The sequence below is a fragment of the Echeneis naucrates genome, chromosome 15 (assembly GCF_900963305.1).
Source record: "Echeneis naucrates chromosome 15, fEcheNa1.1, whole genome shotgun sequence".
Lineage (NCBI taxonomy): Eukaryota > Metazoa > Chordata > Actinopteri > Carangiformes > Echeneidae > Echeneis > Echeneis naucrates.
The window spans coordinates 10,419,863-10,441,731 of record NC_042525.1 but is presented as its reverse complement, the minus strand read 5'-3'; the positions used below and the strand labels follow the sequence as shown (position 1 = coordinate 10,441,731).

At 39.7% G+C, this 21,869-nt stretch overlaps 2 protein-coding genes across 2 annotated transcripts; one reads left to right on the top strand and one right to left on the bottom strand.

Moving 5' to 3' along the window:
* The first annotated feature begins 2,068 nt into the window (after positions 1 to 2,068).
* On the top strand, positions 2,069 to 6,518 carry plek (pleckstrin). The gene is made up of 9 exons (XM_029520980.1): positions 2,069 to 2,215; positions 4,349 to 4,504; positions 4,581 to 4,762; positions 4,935 to 5,026; positions 5,123 to 5,307; positions 5,423 to 5,527; positions 5,763 to 5,846; positions 5,969 to 6,038; positions 6,173 to 6,518. Exons 1-9 carry the CDS (start codon positions 2,174 to 2,176, stop codon positions 6,310 to 6,312), a joined length of 1,056 nt encoding a protein of 351 aa, XP_029376840.1. The 5' UTR covers positions 2,069 to 2,173; the 3' UTR covers positions 6,313 to 6,518.
* An 11,332-nt stretch (positions 6,519 to 17,850) lies between these two features.
* On the bottom strand, positions 17,851 to 21,869 carry prokr1b (prokineticin receptor 1b). The gene is made up of 2 exons (XM_029521811.1): positions 21,403 to 21,869; positions 17,851 to 18,574 (listed from the first exon to the last, which is right to left on the bottom strand). Exons 1-2 carry the CDS (start codon positions 21,867 to 21,869, stop codon positions 17,851 to 17,853), a joined length of 1,191 nt encoding a protein of 396 aa, XP_029377671.1.

Sequence of the window (21,869 nt, the reverse complement as noted above, 5' to 3'; positions counted from 1 at the left end):
GACAAAGAAGACCAGTGTTAATATATTGTGTGTTTTCTTATTTATTTTTCCCTTCACAAAGTTGCCCCTGATGCCTGGTTTTGATTAGAACGAGAGATTACAAACGTTCTGTTGTGTCATCTTCGCTTCTGTCTTCATTTCCTCAGGGAGATTAACATTCTGCATGTCAAGCCCCTTTTCAATCACCACGGCGGAGAAATTACTCTCATGCTGGCAGTTAATGAAACTCACTGCTTCAAGATTCATCAATAAAACTCTTTAACAGCAGCCTCTTAGTTGTTTAGTCATGCATGGCATGGCCAAGAGGAAAAGTATGATTCAAAGCAGACCAACAAAGTGATGGCTTCTGTCCCTTTCGATAACAGTCAACGGTAATATTGATTTGTTCTTTGGTGATGGAGTGAAAGGAATCATCATCAGAAGGTGATTTTTCATGGTATGGTCTTCATAAAAACAGATGGATGATTGAAATGAGGCAGTTGTTCTAACGTTTTCTCCATTAGGAGAATATTATTCCCCTCTAGAGTTTCACCAACTAGGACACAGATGAATTTTGCATGTGTTGTTGTGTAATATGGACTTCCTGACCATTGGCTCTTAATATTTATCTGTGTTATGATTCATGCGTTTTCTCGTTATCCTTCTGTTGTGTTGGTAACCCATGAGTGCAGTGCAGCACACCTCCCAGATGCTCTGAGTTCAGTTTGAATTGAATGTGTTTTTGAGGCCCTCTAGAGGTGCATTAACGACATCACATTATGTCTGTAAAGTGCTTCATTTAATAAGATAAGAAGAATGCGAGTAAATTGGAAGTGCTGTATTTTCTGTCATCAAAAACATCGATTCATTCCGAAATAAGTCAGACCTGACTTTTTCTCCAGGAGCTGCACAGCTCACAGTGTCTCACCCCTATCAGTCACTTCCACTGTTCACTCATTCATCTAACCCAAGCAGCTGGGCCACAGCCTCAAGAGCTGGAAATTCAGATATGAAGACTTCCTTTTATGGCCTGAAATAACCACAGTTTGTGAAGCTGCTACTGTGACACATTGTCTGATAAGGAGTGAGGGAGTGGCAAAAGATGACTATTGACCGGAGACTGGAACTGGACTGGAAGAACATATCTCCATATTTTAAGTGTGATTATGTAGACTATTAAATGGTTTGTAAATATGTTGCTATTATTTTTGCGTCTTTTTGCGACTACACTTGAGTTACACCAGGACACAACGAAGAGTGTAACACTTCACAGTTTCCAGAGAAAATTCCACTGAAGGGTGAATCAGGCCAACTACAGTAATTACTGTTTTGATGAGCCCACACATTGTTTAATCGTGTGCTTACAGTTAGTCATAGTCTTGGCTAAGATTTGGGTGTGTATGACTGAGAATTTTTAATTATTTTGTATTTATTGTATGTGTGTGTGTTTGGGCAGAGGGGGGTAAAAAACAAAACATCGTCCAAGAGGTTAAAAATGGCAAGAAAATAGACAAACACAACAAATAAAAGGTCCTTATGAGGATGAATGAAGGGGGGAGAAAATACACAGGTTCCAGAAATTTACCAGAGTGAGTGGAGGAGAAGAAGATTGTGCATGCAGCAAGTTACATTACATTATAGAAGTGCTTTAGAAAGGACATAACGTTGAAAAGACAGCATAGGAGGTAAAAGCAGATGGTAAAAAAATAGCTTGATATACATTACAGGAAATTCTATTCGAGGAGAATTTCATTTAAATTTGATGGAAACATTTACAGTAAGATTATCAGGAAGTTAGTTCTGTTGATGATGCACAATTTCTTTCTCCCATAACTCGGCCACCTGTTAAAAATGGGAGGCCAACTCAAATAGACTGAAGGAGAACTATTTTGTTGTTGCAGCAGTGAAATTGGCCAAACCTCTGAGCCTTCATCCTTTCTCAGATGCATCCATTTATGAGTTAATCATTTAATGCAGGCAGAAGGATCTGCAGCTAATAATACCACAGGGAAGAGGAAGCTAGTTGACCAGTCACCAGCTTAGTAGCTCAACTTCCTGTTTGCATATCAGCATGTGTGAATGTGGTTTTGAAAGAAACTCAGACAGAGTTGGTGTCTGTAGTAGATGGCAAACAACTCACCCAGTCACTAAAAGGACGTTGCAGTTGTAGTTGTCAGCAGTACGGAGCAGAGACATGGAGCCACAGGAGATCAGAGAGGGATACTTGGTGAAAAAGGTAAGAACTGCAAAAAGAAGATATGATTCAGCATCCAGGGCTACATTTAGAAAGTATAACATTTTCAAAATAACAAGAGAAGTAAGATTAAACCAGGTAACTTTATTGGCACGAAAAATGAAACGTAGAGACATTCTGAATTAGCGTTGCTTTTTGCTTTTGTAGAGACACAGGCAACTTGCCTTTGCCTATTTAAGTGCTAACTTGTAAGTGATGTACCGCATTAGGTGAGTGGCACATAAGCATTAAAAAAAAAAAAAATCACAATCAAGGACATACAGAACTGGTGAAAGGTTATGCTGTGTAGAGGAACAGTTTTGAACGTTGTTACATAAACACACTTCTGTTCTGCGTTGCAACAAAAGCTTCAGTTCCTGTCTCTGTTGAAAGTAAAACATGAAATGTGTTTTCCACACACACACCTTTTTTTTTTTCATGAAGCCCTGTGTGACTTTTGGTTTTCTGTACATCAAAAGCTCCAACGCTCCAAAGCTGTGTTCATGACTTGTTCTGTGCCCATCTTATTTTTCTGTACGTTATTGAGACAACATTTAGTTTGATGTAACAGACCCTGTGTGTACATAATGTTCTTTTTTATTTTGGCCTGAAGCAATGTGTTTCCCCTGCTTCGACAGTCAGCGTGCTGTGAGTAGCCTTAGCTTGTGTCATAGTTCTGGTTAAAGGTACTGTCAGAGGACACATCTTCGTCATAGAGTGATGGAACAGTCTGATGGCTTATGCAAGTGGCTAATTCACAGTGTGGCTTTTTCCATTCAGCATGAACAGATTATTGGCTGTAAATATATGCAAATATGCAACAAAACTAAATTAGGCCTTTTCTTGGCAAAACTTGATGAAAATGCAATGAAACGCAAAGCAAAAAGTAACAGTCAAAGCTCCTGTACAGGGGTGGACATGCACTAACACTAACATTTCTGGTCAATAGATTACAGAATCTATTTTTACAGATTTATTTATTTTTTTTTTTTCTCAGAACTGGAAGTAGAGCTCAGTCCTGCATTGTGGTTCTTTCATGTTTTAGTTCAGTTGCTAAAAACAGTCTTCTTCAAGTTTTCCTGCTTAAAACTACAGTTCCCAGCTATCATGGAAAGCCTTTTTAAAAATGAAAATGAAACTAGATTTATTTAATTTTTTCACAAATCTGTGGCAATGAGTACCACACACAGGTCCGGAAAGTGAGAAAATACTGAGAGGCCAACTAAATCAGTGCAGGTTTGTTTTTTTCTTTTATGCGATTTGTGAACACGACAAAAAGTTTCATCATTGTTAATAACTGTGGTGAGAGAAATGAGCAGTGTGTAGATGTATGTATCAGGCTTTCATATTCATAACAGTTCTAAACGTCCTTGAGATTTTATGGTCATGTTTCAAGAATTGACTGGTACAGTATTGGTACAGCGTCCTGCTACTCACAGCTCATGAGGCAAACACTTATTTGAACATTGTTTTGTTAAACGTATCTGTTCCACTTCTCCTCGTGGCTTAATGCTTTGAAAACAGCTTTCTTAGTTTCTCAAAAGCAATCCATACTGAAGAGAGTTAAATAGGTTGCCACTGTTCCCTGAAGGAATTGAAAGAGGAATGAAGGCAGCAGAGGACACTAGAAGCTGAAAGGGGCACGATAGTTTGTTGGAAACAAAACCCGATCAACTGGAAGGTGTGATAAAAAAAAAAAAAAAGACCAAAAAAAAAAAAAAAACCCCAACTCAAACTCTTAAAGAAAAGGGAAGTAAAAGCCTTTAATTTAGAAATTTAATTTCCAGAAGGAAAATTTCACTTCAGAATCATGTTTTCATTTTCATGCCACTTATACATGAACAGATGTTTTTTTGATTTGGTCTCATGACAATGGAATTATGAAAAAAAAAAAAAAAAAAAAAAAGCCACATTAAGAAATGAAAGAAAAAACATGCCAAACTATTAAATGCTTTCTTTCAGAGTGAAACATCAGAATAAGCGGTTTATGTAAAACCTCTGCTCTTTTTGGGGGAGGGGGGGAGGGGGGGGGGGGGGGGGGCAATAACAGAGTGTGAGAACAAAAAACCACTTCCTTGACCAGTTTTGAGCTTTTACTCAAGGCTGCTTATTGTTACCTGCTTTATTGATACTCAGGGCACAGTGCTGAGCTCCTGGAAGGCAGTTTGGGTAGTGCTGTCAGAAGATGGGATTGAATTCTATAAAAAGAAAACAGACCATTCCCCGAAAGGAATGATCCCACTAAAGGGAGCAACACTCATCAGTCCATGCCAGGACTTCGGCAAGAGGACGGTAAGAAAACGAGGCTTGCTACATGAGCTGCTGCAGAAACTACAATACTGTGACTGACAAATTGTGCTCTGTGTAGCTGGTTTTCAGGATTACCACTGACAAGAAGCAAGACCACTTCTTCCAAGCTTCGCATGTGGAGGAGAGAGAGTTTTGGGTCAAAGACATCAAGAGAGCCATTACCTGTCTGCAAGGGGGCAAAAGGTTTGCCCGGAAGTCCACCAGACGCTCCATTCGCCTGCCCGAAACAGTAAACCTGGTGTATGTTCTTTGTACTTTGATGCATGTTATTCGCTCCAAGGACCTGCAGGTCCTGAAGGCCATTGGCGTATATATGATTCAGCTTAAAAAAAGCAAGAAAAAGGAAAACATTGTTGGGAGTGAATTCTTCTCACTGGTATATGTTGACAGTGTGAACATTGTGTTCCTTCAGTGAGCTGTACACACTAATGAGAGACCAGGATGACGGAGTAAAAGAATTAAAACTGGAGCAGCAGAACCGAGTCTTCAACCACTGCTTCACCGGTACTGAGGAATTTGTTTTATATCTCAGTAGCGCAAGGATTTTTTATTCTTTTGTAACGTCTCACAGTTTTTCACTTTTTTCCTACTTTGGCTCAGGTGCAACAGTGGTAGACTGGCTAATTTCCAAGGACAAAGCAAGGAACAGGCCGGAGGCCCTGATGTTAGCGACAGGACTCCTGAATGAGGGTTTTCTGCAGCCTGCAGGGGACCTGGCAAAAGAAGGAGCGGAGAGTGCAGAGCAGACAGCCTTCTTAGATGAGACAATGGCTCTTTACTACTTCGTAAGATTAGATCCAAATATTACTGATGAAAGAATTTTGTCTTTATTTTACATGGAAATAATATGTTATCAGGCACTGATAGAAATGATGTGTGCATGGCTGTGCTTTGTCACAGGCAGACAGCGGCTTCTTCTGTGAAGGCTACTCCAGTGATGAAGATGTCATTGTGAAGGAAGAATTCAGAGGAAATATCATAAAACAAGGCTGTTTACTTAAGCAGGTGAATCAACACAAGCACATTCGTTATCGTGTTTTTGCTGGTCCTTCTGTTTCCGCACTGTTGATATTCTTGTCGTTGGATAGTGAGAAGTGTGTGTTGTGCCTCTGCGAGTCATCACCCATTCCTCCATGAACTGTCACAATCACACGTTAGAGGAAAGATAAAAGCATCATACGGGGGTTTCGCTTTGTGTTAATGAAAGTCGCTTGCTTTCTGTTGCGTTATTTCTTCACAGGGACATAAGAGAAAAAACTGGAAGGTCAGAAAATTCATACTGCGAGACGACCCTGCATATCTGCATTATTATGAGCCCTCCAAGGTACATTCAGTGGCCGGCACAGGCTTAAACACAGGAAAGGATGATTGCAGTTTCCTCATGTTACTTTGCTGCCACTTTTTTGTCCTCATGTGGTTTCTGGTTCTGTTCTCTCTTCATGTCAGGGTGATGACCCTCTAGGTTCGATCCATCTCCGCGGGTCTGTAGTTACAGCTGTGGAGTATGTGCCTGACGGTAAATGAGACCATTGTCGCACAACAAACCCAGTTGCTTCCCTACTGTGTCTGACAGCGGCCATAAAATGTAATTGGTATTTATCGCCAGTTGTTCCTTTTTAAGTCATCCTACTCATCTTTTCTCGGTTTCAGCCAAAAAACACGACATTGACGGAAACCTCTTTGAGATCATCACCTCAGATGAGGTTCACTACTTCTTCCAGGCTGCTACAGGAGAAGAAAGAAAGGATTGGATCAAAGCGATACAGGCAGTGTCAAAAAGTGGAAAATAACTGGAGCGGTGAAGAAGCACTGCCTGCCACAGTCTAACTGATACTAAAAATTAGACAGCACTGTAATTGCAGTTCATCTTCTAACTAGAACATCACAATGTTATTCTCTATCATTCTAAATAACTGGCAACTTCTACCCCCTACACTATATTTTCTGTGTGTAACATTTAGATATAGCACAAGAAATAAAACTATCAGTGAAAAGGTTTTTTTTGTATACGTGCTTCTATAGACACACACCAGAGTAATTGTATTAGTCTGATGTGAATGGTGTTTTAAATTAGTAGCTTAGTAGCACTTCACATTTTGGCTCAGCATATTGTGGTAGTTAAATGGTTAATAATCATAGTATAGCAATGACAGAGGTCATATTTTATGCTTTATTTAATTGTGAGTTTTTGTTTGTTCTCGTTTTGGAAAATTACAGAGAAACTGATATCAGCAATGTAATCACGTTGAGCTGAAATGGCTCTGCTAGACACGCGCCTACAAGCAAGGGAGGGCAAATAACCTGCTTTATCATAATCGGAGGCTTTGAGCTCGAGCTTTGGTCTCAGACGCAGGAACAACTACAGATGGAAAGTTTCCACAGAATTGGACTTTGAGAAACTCTGTGACCTATTTCTTCAAATGAAACAGGGCTAATGTGATGCACAGCCAACAAGCAGCGACTGAAATACCATGAACAAGCCAAGTTCGACAAAATCTTCTTACTATCTAACTTTCTTTTGTTATACAACTGTGAAGGCACATTTCATTGCAAGCTGTGTGCTGGGGTTTGCTCGCCAGCTTACAAGATAAGGAGACTAATGTTACTCTTTTTGCATAAGCCATTTCCTGAGAGAGTTGATCCGTGAACACTTTCAAATACAGATATGATCCAGTTGTGCAGCGCTATGTCACAGCTGTTGTGTCCTACAACTGTCTGAACATATAAAGCAGCGAGGATAACTGTTTCAGTGTGGTTTTTCTGGTATCCTCCGCGTTCGCTTGTCTTTCAAACGTTTGACAGACTTTGAGCTATCACACAAGCACATGCAGTTCCTGACTTTGAAGGGTGTGAGTTATGTTTTGTCCCCACTGCTCGTTGGTTCATTGCCATTCTGTGGCTTCCAGGCCTCGATGTGTGAGAAAATATATGAGCCACACTGTGTGCGCATTAGTAACTTTTAAAGTAATGATCACTGAAATCAAGATAAAGCAAAAGTGAGAATTAAATTCATAGGTTTGGCTTGGGCATCAGTTCTTTCATCACAAGATTGCAATGAGATCTATAAGTCAAATAATTAAGTTCATCAATAAAATAAGTTGGGAACTGTCACCAGCAACTCACTTGTTCAATCAGCTATTTTGCAGTTCATAGGACAGACAAGTAATCTTTGATTCTAAGACTATAATAGTCATAGTCATAGTCAATAATAATGCCAATGTTGTATTATGTCAATGATAATTGATGTTTATGTGGTTTAATTATAGATTTTTTGTAGAGGGGTTGACATAATCTCCCAGTGTGTTCACTTTTAAGAGTCAATATTTTGAAAGCTTGAGGAGTCAGTCAATAAATGTGACATTTCAATTGTTAGCATCCAAAGAGACTACTGTGGTTGTCTTTATGTGGGTATTTTACTGTTTAAACACAGGAGGGCACTGTTTATCAACCTGAGACTGTCGCTGTGGGTCTTATCAAAGAGGGATCTTGTTCTCAGTGACTGATGGTCAATTGACAGAAATTGAAAAACATGGCAAAAAGTAGGTTAGACTAATAAAACTACTTGAGCTTGAATAAATGTTCCTTGCACCCTGTGGTTCAATCTCTCCTATGTACTGTCAGAGTTTGAAGAATGCTAATCAATGAAAACATTGGGAAATGTGATCATTCAATAAAAAAAAACAATCAGAATATTTTTGGAACTGGGCCTATGTCGGAAGAAACAACATGTATAAATTATTTGCGATATGAATTTGATATCCTTAAACAAACAAACACGTTATGCAACAATAGTTTTTGAGCCTTTGGTGGTCAAATGCAAGCAGAGATGTGCTGTCCACGATTCTAGGAGAAAAAAAAAAAAAGAAAAAAAAAAATCAATGCCAGAATGGTCACCATCTACCACCATCTGGCTTTTCTAATAAATAAGTGACGACAGATTTAAGATTCACAGGCACAACAGACAATTTTTCAAGCAGTGTGTCTAAAAACCAATTCTGGAGGAGGATCCCAAATCGTCCTGTCAGCTCAGATGGAGGAAGCTGTGAGCTGCTGTTTCAGCGCAAACATGGACCAGAGTCCAACAACTGAAACCACAATAGATGAGCATCTATTGAATCCAATTGTTCAAAAGAACACAATGTTCTTTAGTGTGCACTTGATGAAAGTATGAAAATTCAATAAAATTCAATTTTCTTCACTTTTGGGAACTTTTGGAATCCCATGGGTCAAGTTGACCCGAGACATCATTTGGATTTTATGAACATTACAGACAAAACTTTACTAACTAACTCATGAACATATGAGCTTCATCCTAATTTCAAACAATATAGATGACTTATGGGATTGATGTTTGTGATTAAGTTCTACTAGATCATGTATAACAATATTCCCTTTTCATTATTAAGTTGTTATACATGTAAAAAAGTGAATATAATAAATCCTCAGGTGTCATAAATCATGCTGTACCATTCATCTCATTGAAGATGAAAACCATTCAACCTGGTCATTCTTGGACAAATATTTCTGGTTTGAGATCCTCCAGCTCCTTGTGATTCATCTTCAAATTCACTTTCTGATCAGAAATTATTACTGAGATTATATTTCTTCACTATCCTCACATTCTGAAACAGCTTCGTCTTTCACATCGCAGTGTGCCTTACACTCTTCAAATATTAGCTCCAAGGCCCTCTGCAAGCTGAGGGGGAGGTGGGATCAGGGAATCTGCGTGCGACTGTGCAGTTGCAGAGGGTAAAGAATCCATGTACCAATATCTATGCATGTGTGTGTGAGCCTCATACTCACTCTTTCATGGTGGAAAGCTGCACGATTAAGTGCCTCTGAAAGATGGAGACAACTTTCATTCTCCACCACCGTCGTCAAAGCATGAGAAGTGGCCTTCGTCGCTGCTGTAGATTTTGAGAGAGACTTGTGGAATAACTTGTGGGTTCAGATTCATATAGTAAGAGATGCCGTTTGTTTGGGGACAGGGTTATATGGTGTGTGCTAGAAAATCAGAGCTCATATTAGCTTTGTGCATGACACTGGATCCGTCCTAGAAAGACACCAGGGCTTCTCTTTTCTGAAGTTGCATTATTTTCCGTTTAATTTTAAGCTCCACATTTTCCTTGTTTCCTTTTTCAGGCCTAATCACATTCACACACACATGGATTTACAGAGAAATGCATCATTTGCAACAATAGCCCCTCCAAATGTTTCAAGACATACCTGTACATGAATGAAGCAATCTTTTTCAAAGGGTGCTATTTGCATTCATGTAGCACAAGCTGCCTGCAAAAGAAATGACAGAATAATTACATTAAGAAAGAACTGTTAACTGATGTGTGCGAAAAAGGAATTAACTCTAATGTGAGGTGCAACAGGTTCAGCGTTGTTGCACTGGATATATGACAATATATTTATGCTGCTCGCTATTCACAGCTGACACGTTGTCTTACACAGTTCAAGTAAACAAATAGATGGAGCAAATATTGCCTGGCTATGTCTCATCGTCCTCACAAAGAAAAGCACCATGGGAGCAAAAACAGTCAAAGTCACAATGACAACAGAGAACAGAGAAAATGCACACGTTCGCGTTGGTCGTGGGAAATAAAACCTATGGCAGGAAGTAAAACAGTGATTGCAGCTGATGCGTAATAAAAAGCTCAAAAAACGGGAAGTCAAGAAAAACAAATAAAGAGCTAAAACTACCAAATCAAACATTCAAACAGATTTGTATATCTACACAAACAATGTGAAAACTGACTTCTGCACCAATATTCTGTATTGAGTGAAATTATAATGAAGCACTTGTTTGTTGATGACACTGAGCAGTATTTTATTTATTTATTTTTCTCTTAGAAAGCACTTCCCTTTTCAAGTTACGTACAGAAGACTTTTCCTTTTTCTCCTTGTTTGTTTGTTTGTTTTTTTCTCCTGCTGTCCCTGAGGAGGAGAAGCTATTTCCAAAGCCAGCAAAAGAGAACACTTAATTTTCTATTACTCTGAGAGCCCTTCCATGGCACCAAAGAGGTTGATTGGATTTATGCTGCAGCTGCTCAGGTCACAATAAATGACTAGTGAGACAGAGCAACAGGGAACGCAACAGGGGTTTGCCACAGCACGAGAAAAACACTAATTGAAATAACATCTGAAATAACAGTGGTATGATTGTTTCGGTTGAATTTATAAAAGGACGTATTCTGTTATTGTCTGTATATGTGGCTTTGTTTGAGCAAAGGGAAGCTCTGTAATATTGGCACAAGCAGAATATCGATGACAGCAATAAAAAAATAATAATAAAAAAAAAAAAGTAACAAACAACAAGTCTTTGTTTAAAGTAAAGTAATCCATGTTCCGTATCACTGCACTGTCCTCATGTCTAAAATGTGACCTCAGACCTAATCAGTTGGAGGTTTTTAATGACAGTGCATTGTATTCAAACAGTGCTATTGATGGAAGGCTACGTGGTCAACTTGCCTCTTTTCTGATGTTGCAGAGCAGCGGCCGCAGCAGAGCCATGAACACTAACAGCTCCTGTGCTGTTTCCTGTTCAGTGCCTGGTGGGGAGGAAATCAGAAAACATTTTGCTTAACAGGATGAGACGTTTCGAACACTAGAATGACATGAATGTGCTGCACACTCGATTATCTTCTGGAACAGTTTCATACATATTGAAAATACAAGTGCTGGATTATTATTACATTTTTTTTACCCTTGATTCTGTATTGTTACACCAGTGTAGTATTTTGAAAGGTCAATTTTCTGAAGACAGATTACCAATTAATCAACATTGTCAAAGGCAAGAACTGAAATAGTAATTAACCTCGAGGTAACATAACTATGCTGAGCAGATCTTACTGTTGTTGCGCCCTTTAAGCTCAGCTCTGGGAATCATGTCCCTTTTATGACTGAAGATTGACAAAAAAGTGTTGCATATAAAAAATTTCTCATGTTGATATGCAAATACACACTTTAGAAACAGGAGCAGAATCTACTGTTTCTGTTATGTAACCAAAAAAAATAAAAAAATTCAATCAATTTTAAGACAATGAATGATAGGATTGTTCTTCTCTCAGTTCACACCATCCTGTTTAGAGACACCTGCAACTGTGTATAACAAGGGTCAGTGGAGAGATGGCCAGTTATTCATTTAAGCTGTGAAAGGAACAGTATTGATCAAATTGCTCTCCGGTGAGCACAAACAGAGCCTGAAATCAGAATCATTATTCACGACCAACCAATGATTTGCTGTCTCTGGAGGTCCGTTGGCCGCGTGAGGTGGGAAAGTATGCAACCGCTACCACGGGAGATGTCCTTAACAGTGCTGGTTTGTTACATTCGAATCATTTGTAGCTGAACATGCGAGCTCCAGGCAAGACCTGCCCACCAGATGATCTGCCTGAAGGCTGTTGGTCAAACAGAAGAGCATCTTCAGAACATCAGTGGTGCCCTCATATCTGGTTGGTAGGTAAAGCCAGGAGAGGGTTAGCTCATAGCTTAGCACGACGAGTTACCATTTTTAAGTTTGCTCAGCTGCTCAAAAGCAACGTAAAGGAAAAAAGCAAAATGATGGAGTACTGAGCCGTGGAGACACACTGAGTGTTTAGAAACACAGCACGTTCAGGTTGATGTGTTTTGACTTTTTCTTTTTATCCTTTTTATCCCAGACATTCTGGTTCAATATTGCTGTTGTCACCTTCTGCAAGCACGTAGGCAACGAGCTTTAGAGCCACCTTTCACCCCTGACTTTAAGAGAAAAGTTGTTTTATGGAAATAATATTGACAAAAGAGACTTCTACCAATAGATACTATTAAACGTGGATGTGTATAAATTGAATTCCCATTTAAGGAATTCAGTGTGTAGTATGTACTACATTTAATAAGAGAAAAAGAAGAGCAACTTCTTGTCAAAGTCAAAAAGAGCTTCCTGGACAGACTCAACCTTCTGGATACACTTCTGTTGACAGTCAGCCATTTAAGGAAAGCTTTTTCTAAACCAAACAGAAGTCTCAAAATAAAGTCCTGTGAAGTTCAAGCTCAGCACATTTGGAGAAACACCAGTATATCTTTTTGCTCAGGGCAGGTATAGCTCCATTTCTGGATAGAGTCAACAGGCTGGATCTGCTCCTGATGGCTGGTCAGACTCAGAGGAACTGAGCAGAAAGAAAGAGAGACACAAACAGGGGTCAGACTGGAAACGGCACGGTGGTCCCTTTTACATGCACTGAATTATCAACAAAAACTCATTTTCATAATGTTGTGGACTTATCCAGAAACACACGCTTCTCTTTAGCACATCAACACTGATAATTACTGTCGAGACAGTAGTTTGAGTGTGCTGAGACAGAAAATGAGTAACTGGCTTAAGGATGTCAAAAGGGGATGAGTCAGCCTGTTAAAAGCAACTTATGGGTCATGGCTGGAGCTTGTGGAAATTATGTCACATTTATTCTGCAAGGCCCATTAAGGGCACTAAAAATGTTGTAAATTGGCATATATTTTTACTTTCCTTTTTTTTTTTTTTTTTTAAATCAAGACTTGGTCAAAACCAAAAGTATATTTGCGTGTCATTTTTCAGCTGGTTTCAGATTGTGGATTTCCAACTGGAGATGCTCACATTTATACTAACTCAATGCAATCAAATTTCTATAGCTGTTCTATAGCCGTTTTTAGCAACACAGTTTTAATTTCTAGTATAAAATACTATGTCTTCACCAGCAGTCAACAAACCCTCAACGAAGTATTGACCAAAGAAAAGTTCATTCAGGGGTGTCTGTGGAGGGAAAGTCTGAGCTCCAATACAAGGAATTTTCCTTCTATTGTATGGGAAATAGCTAAATAGCCTTTTTGAAAACTCCCTAAAGGATTCGGAGAAGTTGTTCAATCATGCATCAAAGGCACAACAATGCCAATCCTTCTTGTTTGTTTGGTAACAGCCAGTGGTGAAACTCCAGCACCCGTCTGGCAGATTGATTGTGCAGATTGTGCAGCTGTTATACTATCTCTCAGTCATGGGCATTCTCATTTATATGGCTGCACGTACTGGTGCAGTCCAACAACAACAACAACAACAACAAAAAAAAAAGATTCATATAATGACAAAAAAATAATAATTTTTATATCTGAGAAATTCAGACTAGCTTCCTGTTGTTTGCAGGATTAACGTGTGAGTTGGATCGGAATGAGCCATCGTCCATCTCCAACGCTGACTTATTTCTTCATTATTCCCCAATAGCTAAACAAGTTATTCATTCTGAACTTTTCATTAGGTGATTCAGCCTAACAACGATAGATGACTCTTGTTCACAGTGTGGATACTGTTAACATGCATCCCTAATCAGAAAAAATCTCAACCCTCAGGTGCTGAGAACAGGAAGCGTTTCTCTTCTCACCAAAGAGATGAGGCTTTCAATGATTAACTGTTATATAACCATTCCCACTGGGACCGTTTTATTGTAGTCATTGATCAACATGAGAAAGCTCATGTAATTTCATCCACGATTATAGAGGACTTGGAATAGTCAAATATTCCACAGAAACCATCTTTTTTCATATATATATATATAAAAAAAAATGGGTGAACTTTTATTTGAAGGGAGGAAAAATTGCAAAAATTGATGCCATCTTTTATATTGAAACATTTCTGTCTTGCTTACCGGCATATTTGAAGTAGATTGATAAGTACATTTATATCAATGAGTCTGTCTAGTTCTACACTTCTTTGATAAGTTTTCAGTTCAAACTAGTAATGAACAGTTATTATTCCTCCTTGCCTGAAAAATAATAATGGCCTTCAGACAACATTGGAAATCATTAATGCCTGTGATGAAGAGCCCAATATTTGCCTTTGGAGTAGAGAAGAACGATCTTGACAGGAAAAGGAGACATAAAGACTTGCGACTCACTGAGGAAGAGCTCACTGGAGCCTAATGTTGAAAGACTGAGGCGTATGAAGCCAGAAAATATATATACTTGAAAGTGTTGTGGCACCCCGCGTTGACATTTCATCCCCAGGGGCCAGAGCTCAGAGACTAATGGGAACAATAAACAAGGGCCTAGATGGTGGCAAAGTAAACATTTCCCAGCATCAAACAACAACCTGGAAGAAAATTTGCATAAAAAGTGATAGTCGTTTTAAGCTGTCGAAATATTAAACAAGAACGTAATGGCCTGATTGGGCGAAGCACTAAGCTTCATGTCCTACAATCAGAGAGGCACACATAAACCACAGGATGGGAAAGAGGAAAGAGGGAGGAAAAAAAAACAAACAAAAAAAAAAAAAACGGGTCAATATATGAAATGCTAATGGTTAGGAGCTTGTTGAATTTTGAATACAAGTCAAAAAGTGAGTGGCCTTTCAGATTTGCTGCTGCCGGTTTCTATAAGATAATTATAAGCAGGCAGCTGCTCAGGATGCGTTCCATTACGGTGATCCAATCATGCCCACGGTTAACCACCTCAGCGGCCAGAGGTGGAGAGTTTAAAGTGAACTGAGGTTCTGCTTCCCTTCACTGCTCTCCACCTGGTACTACCAATACACTGTACTGCTACACGCTTGGCACTGTCCTGTAGTTTGAATTTATACTTTGAATGGACCCAGACTTCCAGCATTTTAGTCCGTCTTTCAGTACTTTCCCACTTTTCGAACTTCAAAGCCATGAAAGTCATTAAGGCAGCACCTCAAAAAGCGTTATTGGATGTCATCCAGTGAGACTTCCCATCCACGAGTCTTTCTCCAGTGTTCAATGGAGACAGGCTCAAAGAGCATAGAGCGACATCTAATACAGTCTGATTCAGAGGGAAAGGTATTCCATTCGCAGCTTGAACTTCAGGTGACAGATTGAAGAGACCTGACGTTCCTTTTGATGGTCTTAACATCTAGAAATATATTAAAAGCTATGGAGGCATAGTTATTAACTGTGGGAAACATTACCATCCTCTGTCGCACTGTGTTAGTGATTTCAACCTATGTCTCTCTGATGTGAACAGAATTTGCTCTTGCATTAGACGGCGTAAAACTCTTTTGGAATACATAGATATATAAAACAACAGGTTTATGAGTGCATAGGAATTTTGTTATCGTAAGAAATGAAAGCTCTTCACGCAATAAGAGTTTTCTTTTTGTTCATCGCATTTTAAAAGGCCAGAATTTTTAAATTGCCTTTGTGTATAACAATTTTTGTACAAAAAAAATAAATAAAGTAATTACTTTGGAGGGAATTGAAGATCGTGAAGGTCACATGGCTGTCATGTGAGAACGGTCTGTGTTACTCCAGTAAGGTGCCAAACGCTGTGAAAATGGGTAAAGCGATTGAGAGTCACTGCTCTGTTTCCACTCACCCCTCCGGGCTGTTTGATTTCCTCGATAGATAAGTGGTTTCTGCATTATATATCGTGCCTTTTCACCCTGTGTGCACCTGATGAACGGCTCAGATGGAATTCTTTTTAAACCAATCCCTGGTGTCTGTCCAACATGTGTGCTTAGTGATCGTAAGAGAACTGCCCTCATCCTTCAAACCACTGAATCTTGCCGTGAGGAGAAACTAAATGCCTCAGCAGTCAGTAAATACTCCCACCATCAATATACATCATGTCTTGTCACATAAAAGGGGAGGTCAGCTGTTGCTTGAAGAGCTCGAATATCTCTGAAAAAGTTGTTGTGGTCTTTGATTAAAAAACAAAAGCCTCTTTACTTTTATCCCAAAATGCAGATTCTAATAACCCTCTTAACCATGACAGACGAAGACAAGCTTACGCACTGCGGTGGCTTCAACAGCACTCAACATCGTGCTTAAGTACTCAAAGTCAGATTTTTGCAAAGGTACCAAATGTTTGCAAACTGTTTTACTGATCTGAATTCAAGTTTTCATCTTCATTCAGCGAAACCAATTTTAACCTTACAACACATTTTTCAGAATTGTTCAATATAAATCTGTTAGTCAATTTTCCAAATCAGAGAACTCTCAAAGTAATATTAATGAAGATGACTTACTAAAGACTGTACTATGTAAACTATTTGGGATGTGTTTAAATTCCTCGGCATTCACGTCACCGACTCTCCTTCCTGGTCACTTGTTAAGAAAGCAGAGCAGAGACTGGTCTTTGTGAGGTGCATCCAAAACTGCATTTTTTCCACACCAGTCCTCATTAACGTGTATGGAAAGAGTGCATCCTGTCAAACATTCACGCTAAGGATCATAAACTCATTAAAAAACAAAAACTTACCTCCTCACTTTTTAACCCCATGTAACGGGTGTGGTATGAGCCCAGATGCAGTCCACAGAGGCGGAGGATGATTTCCCAGCAGGCAGACAAAACAGCTGAGTCAGGAAACAGGCGGTGTCGGTAGCAGGAAATCAGGCAGGAAAAACGCTGGTAAGGAGTGCGCGTGGAGCTGGCGTTGATTGCAGGGGATGGGCTACAGGTGTGTGACCAGGCGAGGGGGTGTGGCTAGGCAGGCGAATGGAGACACAGGTGCAGACTGTGACACCCCAGAGGGTCGGACTTTTGAACACTGGCTCTTGAGTTTTGTATTGCCCTGCTGTTACAGTAAAGCAATGCAGTTATTTACAGTTAGTTATTTAATTTTTTTATTATTAAGGGAAGCAGTGAGGTTGACTGGGAAGAGGCATTTCAGCATTTAAGGTATATGACAATAAAGCAGATATATCTAGTTTAATAAATAAAAGCAAGTTTGTTTGCTGGATCTCTTTTTTTTTATTACCATAAAACACACATAATATGCATTAATCGACAAAGCAAGCATGCAAACAATGCAGTTCTTTAGAAGACTTTTTTTGAGACATTGAAAAAAACATTAAGATTATGTCTTTTCTGGTCCTCAAAGGGGCCTTGCAGGTACTCTTTAGAAAATGATATATTTTTTAGAGGCAATAAAACAATGATAGAACAATTGCACAAATTTATAAATACAACAGCTCTCACCAGTGCAAGGACTTCTTAAGTATCAAGTGTTTTTAATGTTACTGAAAACCAATTTTACCAACTTTACGAACATTAACCTTATGTACAGTAGGTAGCCAACACGGATCAGATCATTTTTAAGTCACCAATATATCGTGCATATGCAGTGTGCTTTAACATTTCACAATACGCTGTATGCTCACAGTACGCACATTACACTCTCACACCGTAATACCCCAAATACAAGACCAAGGAAATTGGAGCTGTGTTAACTAAGGACTTCATCCTTCCCTCTGCTTTGTGATGCCTGCAATCTCTCCAAAATGACATTTAGACATCAAAGAAATGCACCATGGGAAAGTCATTCCTGTTGGTTATGTTATTTTTTATTATTGACTGTTAGATTACAGACTCTCTTCTTTGCACCTCAGGTGAATGCATTCAATTTCCTCCGTTACAGGCATGGAGGTGGTCCTCATATCCATCTCATCCACAGTCTTACTGGGGGCGTATGTTGACCTCCACCGCAGCAGTACAATCTTCTTCAAGTGCTTAACGGTGTTGTTCTTGACGCTGACAAAACACAAAGTATTGATCATGCTGTTGCTCATGGCAATGCACTCGATGATGTAGAAGGCCACCAATGAGTTCTTCTGGCGGGAGATGAGCGTTGGATGGAAGTCCCGCAGGATGGTGAAGCCGTAATACGGTGCCCAGCAAAGAATGTAGGCTGCCAAGATCCCAATCAGGACTATCACTGTCTTGCGGCGGCAGCGTAGCCTCTTCCTAATTTGCTCGGTCTGGAAACCCGGGACATTCTTGAACCAGAGCTCGCGGGAGATCCGTGTGTAGCACAACGCCATGACGATTACAGGCATGACGAACTCCACAGCAAAAACAAACAAAAAGTAGGACTGATAGTAGGCCTGCTGGTCCACTGGCCAGATCTGGGCACAGAAGACTTTGTGGATGGTGGGAGAGGTGCCACTCTGAGGGTACATGGTCTCTGAGGCAAAGTAGGCTGAGGGGACTGATATCAGAATAGGAACAATCCAGACTCCTGTTATCAGGCAGTAGGCGGTCTGATATTTCATACGAGGCCTGAGAGGATGGACTATGGCCATGTACCTGAAAGAAAACAGATATTACAGGACATAAGACGATGAAACTCCATAGATTTGGCAAATGGCTCTTGGTCACTCATGGAAGTTTAAAGTTCATTACACCACGATCTATTATTCAGTGAACTGAATTTTTCATAATAGTTGGAGGTGATTTATGCTCATTCAGATCTGTAATCCTTCTATAAATGGAGTAGACGGCACCGAATTGCTGAATTTATTTGCAGGTCATGTAAATGCATGCGCGCATAAAAACCATTTTTGATTATTCAGGTTTTGCATATCATTTGCTCTCCAAAGAGTAAAAATGTCTACTACTTTAATTTCAACTGCTTATTCTCCTCTCTCTTTCTATATATTTATGCACACACAGTGAGAGCGAGAGAACTGTAGTGAGAATTAGTAAAGAGGAATTATAGATACCAATGAATAAAGCTGTCTGTTTGCATTATGTGTCTGATACAATTAGCTTGTAATTTATCCTATAAATTTAATACTGTTTGGTACATTTTGAAATGTTTTTTTAATGAGTAAATATTCAACTTAATGACTTTATATATATTCCTTTTCCTCTCCATCTCGTTGCCGAACTCATTTCCATTTCCCAGTTTTCTTTTCACACAGTAGAAGCATTTAAACATATTGAGCAATATCCACAAAGTAGTAAATGATCACATGGTGGTCTGCTGTAGTCAGTAAGCTGTTGCTTTTTGTCAGCAATAACAAGCTAAAGAGCGAACATAATGTCTCAAAGATTATTGATGGAACTATAATTCTTAACAATTACTTTGGTACGCTGAACACATTATCCACCCTCAATGTTATGTTTTGGCCACAAATCAATACAACAGTCCTGACGAGACATCTAAAGTCTGAACTATACTTCTTTGTGAGTCTGTGGGTGTTGTGTGTAGTCATGCACACAGAGAGGAAGCGTTATACGCTGTGATCGTTACCTGTACCTCTCTCAGAAGCATTGTAACAGAGCCTCCGGGCTTCCTTGTGTTGCTTTTACTGGCTTTTTTCAGTATTTGTGAAAGTAAGCCTTTTTCACAGGAGACTGTATGATTTGTTGTTGGATGAAAACAAAATGACACTGCTCCTCCCAAATGTCCCACGGAAGGAAAAGGAAGCCCAGCCATCATTAATCTTATTTACACCTGTGCTTTTTCCTCCTGTGACATGTCCAAAGGTCCTGTGTGGTAAAAGCCCGGTGAGGATGTGAGCCTGTTCTGTCACTTCCACACTCTAATTAACTGAATACGATTCGGACATTGAACATCGATTGTGCCTGTGTCCCATATAAAGACCCCCCGGATCCTATCTGTACACAATAAAGTTACAAATGTAATGTAAATGTAATTTTAGTATTCCCTCTCCTTTAGGTTTCGGTTGCAGTATGATGTTAGGCCTTAGCGACTCGACTTAGCAACAGCATAGCTGATATGTTCACCGAAGCATTTATCATGGCAGGGAAAATTAATCCTGTCAACATTCATCCATCAATCCATCCATCCATCCAACCAACAGTTCATCATATTCCCGAATAATCCTGGAGGTGATCTGTCTCTGATATAAACGCTAATGATCCAGGCTCACCTGTGCAAACCACGTTACAGTATGGCTTTTACTTGCACTAGTGGGACAGTTTGGCCGTATTCTGGGATGAATGGATGGATGGATGAATACATGCATAAGACGGCTCCTCCGCCAAAACTAGGGAGGTAGGGATTAACCTCTGGAGGAAAAGGCAGGATCGTGCCCAGGTTCGCATCAAGAAAAGGTCGTGGACTTCAGATTTCTTGAGACACAAATCTCTGGACCAGCAACAGCTCTGCCATTGTGAGAAAAGCACAACGCTGTCTACACTTCCTTACACCGAAGAAGTTTAGTCTGCACCCTGGAACCGATTCTACGAGATTATACAAATCTTCTGTCCATCGCACACCTGAACTCGTATGCGCTCGTGCACTTGCAGGACTTATTTACTTCTTACTGCTGCTTGTCGCCACAGTTTATTTATTTATTGAACTGCTGTTGTGTCTGCTGTTTTGATTTATTTCTTCCAAAAGGAGTTGATTTTGAATTTTGCTTCATAGTTTACAAAAAAGGAATTCTATTCTACATTTCTATTATTGTTTGGTGCTTTGCCAAGGTTGTGACCGAGGACCTCTAACCATCCACTCAGTGGTAGGAACAGGCAGTTTGAGTTCACTAAAACTTAAATAAAAGTGGTGAGTGAGTCTTGCAATGGATGGAGGTGTTGGATATACTATGAGTGCTCTTTTTGAAATATGCTGATTTTGCCCTTTATTCATACGGACTTCAATGTCAAGTGTTAGCTAAATCCCAGTCAAATTGAATATTCCATTGGATGACTTTCATCATGGAAACAACATATGTAACTGCTGTTTGAAATCTGCTTCAGCCACGGGCTGAATCAGTTCACTGTGAGAGGTAATTCTTCCAGTTGCATGTTAAACATAACTGAGGGAATGTTTCCTCTTTTTGATGTGATGAACAATAAAAAAAAGATCAGGGCATGTTTTTGAATTTGCCGTACTATTCACACTAGTTTGTGCACAAGCACAAACCTTTTATTTTGAGAAGTTGTGCATGAAGAAAAATCTCTGACTCCACATCACAAATGCAGCATTTACAGCTGTGTCATAGTACACTTTTTTGTGAAGAAGATTTATAAAGTCAAATCTCTCTTGGGAGATTTTTATAAGAAACAATGACTAATTGAATGGAGTTCATGTTCACATTCACAGGTAAACACTGACACTAATAAAAAAAAAAAAAAACAAAACATTGAAAACCAAACAGACTCACCTGTCGACTGCGATGGCGAGCAGTGCATTTGTGGAAACGTAGAGTGACACAGTCTGGAGATAGTTGATGGATGCACACAGCACCATTCCATGATTCCAGGAAAGCTGCTTCACCACATAGTAGTCCACCAGGAACGGGCAGCACACCACTGCCACAATGAAGTCTGAGATGGCCAGGTTAGCAATGAGCAGGTTGGTGAGATTGCGGAGCTTTTTGTAGCGCGTTAGCGTGGCGATAAATATGAAGTTTCCCAAACCACAGACAAGCATGATGCAGACCAGGACCACACCGATAACAATAGTGGCCACAAAGAATGCCTGGCCCTGCGTGGTGTCTGGGATCTCATCTGGAGGGATACCATAGTCCATATCATAGTGGTCCATATGGTGATCCAACGTCCCTGCAGGGAGACTCTCCTGCATCTCAGTATGAGCTGCATCCACGTGGCTGATATTGGATTCCCCCAT

Bases quoted from the DNA above. Each gene is read 5' to 3' on its own strand.
- plek (XM_029520980.1), top strand. From the start codon at position 2,174: ATGGAGCCACAGGAGATCAGAGAGGGATACTTGGTGAAAAAG. The intron at 5,027-5,122 runs GTACTGAGGAAT...ACTTTGGCTCAG, and splicing joins CTTCAACCACTGCTTCACCG to GTGCAACAGTGGTAGACTGG. The intron at 5,847-5,968 runs GTACATTCAGTG...TCTTCATGTCAG, and splicing joins ATTATTATGAGCCCTCCAAG to GGTGATGACCCTCTAGGTTC.
- prokr1b (XM_029521811.1), bottom strand. From the start codon at position 21,869: ATGGGGGAATCCAATATCAGCCACGTGGATGCAGCTCATACTGAGATG. The intron at 18,575-21,402 runs GTGAGTCTGTTT...GTTTTCTTTCAG, and splicing joins CTCGCCATCGCAGTCGACAG to GTACATGGCCATAGTCCATC.